The sequence below is a fragment of the Anoplolepis gracilipes genome, chromosome 13 (genome assembly GCF_047496725.1).
Source record: "Anoplolepis gracilipes chromosome 13, ASM4749672v1, whole genome shotgun sequence".
Classification (NCBI taxonomy): Eukaryota; Metazoa; Arthropoda; class Insecta; order Hymenoptera; family Formicidae; genus Anoplolepis; species Anoplolepis gracilipes.
Window position 1 is genome coordinate 7,449,611 of NC_132982.1, and position 9,091 is coordinate 7,458,701.

The following is a 9,091-nucleotide window of genomic DNA, read 5'->3' on the forward strand; positions in this document are numbered from 1 at the left end:
ATTAATATTTTCATACAATGTAAAATTTTTTGGTTGGCACTACGAGGTTTTAAATTTTTAAGGCTATCTTATGGTTTAACGTTTACTTACGTTTACGTGATTTTTCTTTTTACAGGGTGATCACTTGGTCGCCGAATGCACGTACTCGTCCGAATCGCGGGGGGCCATCACGCTCGGCGGTTTAGCAACGAGAGAAGAGACTTGTCTGGTGTCTGCTCTCTATTATCCTCGCATTGAGTTATCTCTCTGCTATTCTTTACCTTCGTTACCAACAGTACTACATAGCTTGGGAATCCAGAAATTAGTACAGTAAGTTTGACATTTTCATTGACACGTAAACATTATATTAATAAAGAATTGTGTGGCATGGTAATTATATTTCTTCAAAGTTAAAAAAAAAGATGGATATATATGCTTATAATTTTACTAAAAATATATTTCAAATATTTTTATAATTTTATATTATTTTTATATTATTTTCATATTATTTTCTATTATATTTTTATATTATTTATTTAGTTCATTCATATTTTCGTTATCTAAAAAAATTATAATTTTGTTATAAATTCGGCTAATAAACCGTTTGCGCGAAAAAGAAATATTTAATAAACGCATTAAAACACATTGTACGTTGCTATCAGTTTAATGTCTGTATGCAAACGGTTTACGCGACGTTTTGCTCTCTGATTGGTTATTAAGGACAGCTCGTACGTTACGAAAACATCGGGTGTCATTAACTTAATGAGCGATAGTTACGTTGCATGAGATGTGCTGGCGCTACATAGCATCTACCAGATGCATCAAATAATTGTATCTAAAGTTTCTAAAATTAATCCAATTTTAATATCAAAGACTTAATTTTTCTACAATTATTTTTTAAATTAAAACAAGGTCGTTCTCTTACTGGTTATATCTAAAAATAAAAGATGGACGAGTAGAAAAATAAAGAGATTATGTGCCAAAAAAGTCACGTGATAAAATATAATAAAATAATAAGAAGAAATTAAAACTGCGCGAAATAGGAATATAGAAAAAGGAATATAAAAAATAAACGGTAAAAGACCTATCAGCGATTTGACGAGACGATTTTGATTTCTGCGTAGGGGTTCTAGTCCGGTAATGATCCAGGAGCCGCAGAAATTGGCGGGTATGACGCTGGAAGAGCGTCTAATCAGTTACGACTGGGAGTCGAACTTCCAGAGCTTTCAGGAAGCCACTCGCGGTGGCACGTTCAAACCACTGTGTGGCAGCAGCAAGGGTGCTTTACCCGGAACGGATAACCTGGAGGTGCATTATCCGCGCATTCTCAGGCCTTACGAGGAGGCCAGCGTGCCCTGCGCGAAGAAGCCGCTGCGGAACAAGCTGTCGATGTTGCTGAGCGAGGACGACGACATCGGCGCGCCAGTCGATCCCGACAGCGACGAGTCCAACGCGGTCGAGCGGGGTCAGCTGGTGCGTAGTAAAGTGTCTCGCAGCAGCGACGCTGGACCTACGGCCGGTAGTTCCTGTGGACGTACAGTGTCGGCAGCGGTGATCCTGGCCGCTGTCACCGTTGTCGCCGGCGCCGCATTCAGGTGAACATCACCGCTGGTCGATCGGTCGTTCGAGTTCACTCGGATCCAGGATCGTCCTGATGATCATTCGTCGCGATCGAATTCGCAGCGAATGATTCGCGATACCGAACAACAACAGCAGCAGCTGGAATGCGTAAGTACATGCCAATCTCAGCGACGCGTAACTTAGGCTTAGATAGGTATTATCGTTCTCCGACTGAACGCGCCCGGAATTCATCGAGAAATTCGAGCGGTAGTTTTTCTTTTTTTTTTTTTTTTTTTTTTTTTTGTTGGATCATGGTGAAATGATTTCTCCGGCATGATTAGTGGAATCTACGCGGATAAAATGACGATGAAATAATTGAAATTGATTGAGATTTATATGACATGTTTTAATTTGAGCGTATGAGTTGATAATTGGAGTTACAAAGAATAGTTTCTAGAGACTTGACACATGCGCGCGTAACGTGATGATTTCGCCAGCTTTCGATCGAGAATTATCGAATTTCTGCGAGTAGGAAAGGACAATTGCAATCACCATTCGGTGTAAAAATGAAACTTATATGCAAACATATATCATAGAAGATGTAGTGGAAATTACTGAATCCACATTATCTTGACATATAGATGTGTTGAAGTAAAATTATGGTAATTTTATATGATAACGTCATCAAAAATATCTCGTCTATCGCGATACTCGGTTTTACCAGCCAGAGAAACGTTAACTCTTTCTTTCTTGGTATAGCTAATATAATTATGGCTTGTGGAGAAAATGTCTAAAATAAGAAATATATAAATAAATCTAATGTAATGATTGAAAATATATATTTCATTTTCTGGAATGTTATTTGATCGAATTAAATATTCCGTACAGAGATTTGTGATATTTAAAGATTTGACTTAAAAAAAAGACTGTATTATCATATTTTTATCACGTATTAAGATAATAAATAATTTTATAAAAGCTGTAGATATTTTTAAGAGAATATCTATGAGAAGCACAAAAGTGAATGTACAGAGTATTTTTGCTGCGCATATTTAAAAAAGATTTTTTCCAGCATTTTTATTTTTGACATTTGCACATCTTTTTTTAAGTCGAATCTTTAATTTCTCTCTGTAATATTTTTGAATATGACGCGATCTCTTTTGGGATGAAGTTAATCAAATATTCATCCCATCTGAAAAGCGTTCGAGAGGAACGAGAGAGTTAATGATGCTGTGCTGGACGGAAACGGATGTGGATGCGCAGCGCGTTAATTTTGCCCGCGGTGAAACCGAGCGCGGGAGATCGGATCTATCGCGTCCTTGTTTCGCGATCGGCTTTTTCTCTTTCGCGATTTCCGCTCGCGCGCACTGCTGTTATACAATAGAGATTTTTTGCGATACAGTATATTTCGAAATACCCGAGTAAACGCGGAAATCCCACCGATCGATGGGAAATACCTATAAATTGCCGTGGAAATTTTCTCACCTGAAATTCTCATTATTATTTATATTCGAGACATTTGCGTGTATTCGGGACATCTGCCGTGTATTCGAAATACATGCTATCGCAGAGAATCTGTAATATCCCGCCTGCTCGGGCAGGACGATAGTAACAGGATATCTCCCGGATACGAGCGCATCGGCTGTGTCATACGTTGGATTCAAAAGTGTAAGTTGCATCTCAACGAAAAAGAATATACGCGGAAATAACTGATAATAACGGATAATAACGCGGCAGTTTTTCTCTATGTAAAAATGCATTTGCTATATGTATTCGATATGTATCAATAATCAAAAATTCAAAAAAATTTAATTAAAGGAGACTCTCTTATGTGAGTCGTGTGATTTATGTGTAATTATTTTATTTTATTCTTTTTTTTATAATATTGATTATATATTTTCACACAAAGAGTAAATAAATTGTTATATATATGGAACATACAATATATATTATGTAATTAGAAAGGCTACAATTATAAATAAATTGTTAAGGACAATTGCAAGTAATTTTATTTTTAATAATTTTTTAGATTTTGCATTTTGTATAATATTGTATGAAATATTAATTTACATAATTCTTAATATCATGTGAAAGAGAATTGATAATAATCGGACGAACTCGTTCCATAGATATGCAGTTGAATACATTGCTAGGAACTATATCATTCATTTATACTTAAGTTAATTAGTTCGTCCCGTGATCACACTGCCTGATAAAACTGCCATTCATTGTCGTCACCTAGCGTGAGCCATTTCATCATTATCGATTTAGAGATTACTGCCTGATGCAATTTTACGAATGCCTGAAAACTCCTTTTAAATCGCATTAAATTACATTTATATTCGTCTCGATGGTTAAAGGAGGAATATTTAACAACGAAAGAAGAGAGCATTAAAAATACCATTTATCTTTCTGTCGTACGACATTGCCAGCCGAACGAGAGATATCTTCGCAAATTTTCGCGGTTCTGTCGACAGAGCGGAATTATTTTAAAGCTTCTTTCGATGTACTCGCGAGAGTTTAATTGTTGGCTGTTTATTTGGTGATTGGGAACCGGTCGGGGCATTGCAATTCTCGCGAAAGAACGTTTCGCGAATTCTATTTTTCAGGGTACGACGTGTAGCCGAAGTTTCCAGCGCACTATTTCCTGATTTAATTTAACATACCACAAATTCAGTTGGAATACACGGTAAAAAAAAAAAATCGAAGCTTTCTTACAGAGAGAAAAATATAGAGTCAAATCTCGAGCAAAGGAGAATAAGTAAATAAAAGAAGATCAATATTTTTACGGCAACATTTTAATTTAAAATCTCATTAACTCTTTTTCCTATCAAAATTTAAAAAAAAATTAATCTGAGAGAACTCGTCAGAAGTGGTGTAGCGTACATTGTTTTATACGCGAGGAATGTACATTTTCAATTATGATGAAAATTGTATTCGCGCGAAATCGAATTTTTTATTTCTCGCTATACCATGGGGATTTTAAGGAAATATCAAAAGAGAGGAAATAATGTTCTGATAACCTTGGCAAGTCACACAATAAACTATATATGCTTCGGCGTTGATTGCTTTGCGCTTGCACGGTTCCCGTCAAAGTCTGTATATTTTGTTAATTAGATCGTAGCGATAGGAAAATGCGTTTCTTAAAATAAAGATTGTATAAGCATTGGTTGATTTGCACGCGATAGCAAAAATTTCATGCGAGAATCTAAGTCTTGTTACGAGAATCTCGTATTCGTAATCTCTTTCGTTGAACGTTTCACGCGAGGGTGTTACTTATATATAACCAACGTTTATATATATATATATATATATATATATATATACATAAATATATAAATAGATACACTATATAAATATTATACATATTTGACGACTCTTTGTAACATTCTGTACAGTTTATTACGTGTAACATTATTCGCGCGCTTGTCAACGCTCGTTATGATACACGAGCGATTATTTATTCTTTATTTAATGTATATATTATAAAAAGATTACTTGCGCGACTCTTTCGATACATCTTTCACTATTGTGTACACAACACGTACATACGTATACATACACATACTTTCTATCTATCTCTCGCACTTTCGAGATTTTAAACGAGTCTGACATAGGGACACTCGATTTTCCAACATATTACGACCTTCAACTATCAATCTTATTAATATGTTAACGATATCGAAAAGTGAATATGTGTTTAATTATGCGCTTAATTTGCGGTTGCTCAATATATAAGTTAAGTGATTTTGCGACATTATAATTCAGAGATTCTTGAACTTTGTAATAATGTACGACGAATCTTTAAAAAAAAAACTATTTAATTTTACCAAAGTCCTGTTTATATATTCTCAGTTTATTGAATAATAGGTTTGTTCTTTTTAGCTGAACTGGCGGCACTAGTTCAGAAAGTGTACACTAAAATGTTCGTTTTAGCGGAAGTGACGTCAGATGTTGCTATTTTTTTTATCAGTGCAGTCATATCATTTTCATTGTAGGACGCCATATTGATTACTACACTATTGCGTTTCTTTTATTCCTTTTTGTACTCTTGAACTTGTAAAATTATTGCAGTCCAATATAAGCACTATATTAAATTAGTGCTGCACTAATCCAGCTAAAAAGAACAAACCTAATATTAATAATAAAGTATCGTCATAATTTCAGTTATTATTAGTTGCATACTTCAATTAGTTGCACAATGCAAATAAATATAAATATATAACGTGCCTAATAAACTTGTAAACGTTCTCAAGGGCTAAATGAACGTATTGATCGATACAATCTGCATGGCGATTTGCATTCGATTCGAAAGCTTTTCTCGATAATTTCCATTTAAATGACTCTCGACTCTCGGATTTGTTCGTTACTCTATCTCATTTCGAAATCAAACGAAATGGAAGTGTCCCTAAACACGCGCTGTTACCGACTTCAATTTTGCGCCGAACATTAACAGAGAGAAAAAGAAACGAGGAGCTTTGTTAGCTAAAATCATTTTTGCATATTTTTATCAAATTCGTATTTTCGGCAAAACATTTTTTGGTGTTAAAGATCGGGAAGGATCTCCTCCTTCCCTGCTCTCCCTTCTTAGTATAGCGAATTCTCAAAGGCGTAGACGCGACTAATTGGTATCTCGCGGACACGTGTAGCACGTTTTACAATTTAATATTAACTGGTAATTCGTAAATGTGTCATAGAGAAATCTGTATGTGTAGAGAAGATCTTAGGGCAATCGAATGGCCGTATCTCAACCCTTAAGCAGTCGCGACAAATCTCCCCGAGTGTGTCTGACAATATTTATTTAGTTGCAAATATAGTATAGTAAACATTTATTACACGTAAATAAACTTTATTGACAAAATAAAGCCAGGGAGAATTAAAAAATTATATATAAATCTGTCGTAAGAAATGTGATGTATAATTTTACAATTTCTTCTCTCATTTAAAGTATGATTTATGAAAAAATTCAAATTTTTTTTCCATATCTTGATCCTATAAGTATATATATAATGTATAAAGAATTATTCGCGAAGTTATGAGAAAAACGTGGATTTCCGAGTGCCATCGACTACTTAAGGGTCAACGAGCAGCACGGAGATCATTCGTTCGTAACCACGCTGTACTTATCGAATCGAAATCACTGAGAACTGCCAGTATATATTGCTTTATAAATATTGTGTTTCGATTGGACCCGATTCAACGGCGAGGACGGGGAACTATATCCTGGCGATGGAATGCGATCGGCGTTGCCGGACAATAAATCCGCGTACGACGTCGCCTCCCAACGGTATGTAGTTGTTCGGCCAACTATTTTCGATAACTCACGCTACGCCGGACAATTATTATGCAAAGAGACGGGCACCGCAGAGTTTTTTTTCCTCCAATAATCCATTATATTTGCGAACGTGCGAGTTTCCGCTGCGGAGTTGCTCGATATTTTCGAGAAATTTAATGGTTTCAAATGGAGCACTTGTATCGACCATTGATTTATATTAAATGACAGTACAAGATGAGTGACATTTCTTCAAAGTTTTTTTAATTATCCGAGATTTCATCTTTCGAAATAAGATATTAGATATTGATCAATGTATAAACTATTCATATACATATTCATATGCATGAAAATGTATATTTGCGAGTATCGATTACCGATGGGATTCGACTGCGTCGCACTATTATTCGGCACATCGATATAATTTTCTCGAAGAGATCGCACGCGCAATAGTATCATATTACATAAAGCACATGTAGCCGTAGTCAAAAATTCCGACTAATCGATTCGACCGAGATTCCACACTATTACTTTCTTTCTCTCCTCGACTCTATCTTTTTCTCCACTGCGTGGATTTTTTCCACGCATAATTTAGAAAACCGCTGAATATATCGAATATATGATTTTTAGCTTTGTCAAACGGGCTCGTAATAATCGTTGTGCGATGAGCGAAGACGATGCAATATTATCGTCCTTGCTCCGAAGAGTCGTTATACGTCGTCAATGATGCGCCGACGTCGACTGTCGAGGATCCCGACGAGATCCTCCGTCGCGGATTGTCGGCGACGTGGGTGGGTGCTAAGGAACCGCCGGTGATATGAACAGAACAATCAAGCAAAGTCACGAGTTAAATGTCCTTTAATAAACTCAGATAATTATTACGTTAGGTAATGATAGAGCGACGTGTTATTACGCTATTTATACTCGACGATCCGATATCGTAGATATGTTAGACGATCTTTATTTTTTTTTTTTTTTTTTTTTTTTTTGTAACGATTGCTGGCCTTCACCGTGTCTTCGATAACGTAATCTCGGTAATTAGAAAAGAAGTTTTTTGAGATCTTTTCTCTCCCAGAAATTTTATTTTTTTCTAAAATAATAACTTGACATTTTACACACAGAATCAATTTAATGTCTTGCTCTTATAATAAAAATTAATAATGTATAATTATTAATATATATTTATTATTAATATTTCTTTGATGATTAAAGATCTAAATCAGATTTTAATTTGAAATAATTTAATGTAACACGTCTGAAGGAAATTAAATTACCAAGTTGATATTTTCGAGGCCTATTACGTAAAATATGTATGAAATAACGGTAGAGATAGGATATCGTCTCTTTTTTTTTAAAGTAACATCCTTATCGCGACATCGGAAAATCGAATTCTGGGACGTCTCGACACCGAAGCCCTTCCACCCTGCACCATTTCCAACAAAAATGTTTATTCCATCGAGAGCATATATCGAATCGAATTCGAATGGATATGATTTCCGTTTTGAAGTGCGCGAAAAGTCGGTCGATGTCAACGTCACGTAAGCTCGGAGAAAACGATGGTGAAGGCCGGGAAATCGAAAATGTATATGTACTGTACGTAGAGGATTAGCGGTGGCTGGCTCGAATTTTGCGCTCTTTGTTAAAACAGGGATGAAATGTATGCGGCGATCGGAGCGATAAAAATGCATAAGCGCGAGAGTGCATTTAAGGAAATCGAGCGAATAGCGTGTGCGTGTACATATAGAGTGTGTCCTGTATATAGTTTTAGATTTAAACGACGTCCGGAGAACCTCATAGGCACTTTACTACACACTCGATACCTATTTCGGATAGGGATGTGGCTGAAAAAAAAAACAGCGTCTTATATCTTTATAATAAACATACACACACACACACATACATACATACATATACACATACACACCGAGCGCCCTATCCTTCCATAATGCTCTTAGATTTATACCTACCCGATTTACACTCGATATTTACATCTAAACTAAACGCTACACTATCATCTACACTGTAACAAATTGTATTATATTTTATATATATAAATATGTAAATGTTTTTTTAACATATGTGTCTTTTATTGATCGATCGATCATTGCCATTCCCCCTTTATCCTTTACTCTTTAATTGATTGATGTTTAGAGAATACGTGCGTTTCAAATTCTATGCGTGCAAAAAATTTATTTTATTTTGCGTCAAATTATATATATAGTTTAATAACAAGTAATTCATGATTTCATCATTTTGTTAAAATTATTTTGCATTTTGTTT

The 9,091-nt window shown here is 35.3% G+C and overlaps 1 protein-coding gene across 2 annotated transcripts in view; it reads left to right on the forward strand.

The window, feature by feature from the left end:
• The window catches only part of Olf413 (DBH like monooxygenase olf413), a 197,167-nt gene extending 188,280 nt beyond the window's left edge, over nt 1-8,887 (forward strand). For both annotated transcript variants that reach the window (XM_072904996.1, XM_072904997.1), the window contains 2 exons: nt 116-309; nt 1,104-8,887. In XM_072904996.1, the coding sequence (XP_072761097.1) occupies nt 116-309; nt 1,104-1,578 (669 nt within the window). In that variant the 3' untranslated portion in view covers nt 1,579-8,887. The remainder of the gene's footprint in view (nt 1-115; nt 310-1,103) is intronic.
• Nucleotides 8,888-9,091: the final 204 nt, after the last annotated feature.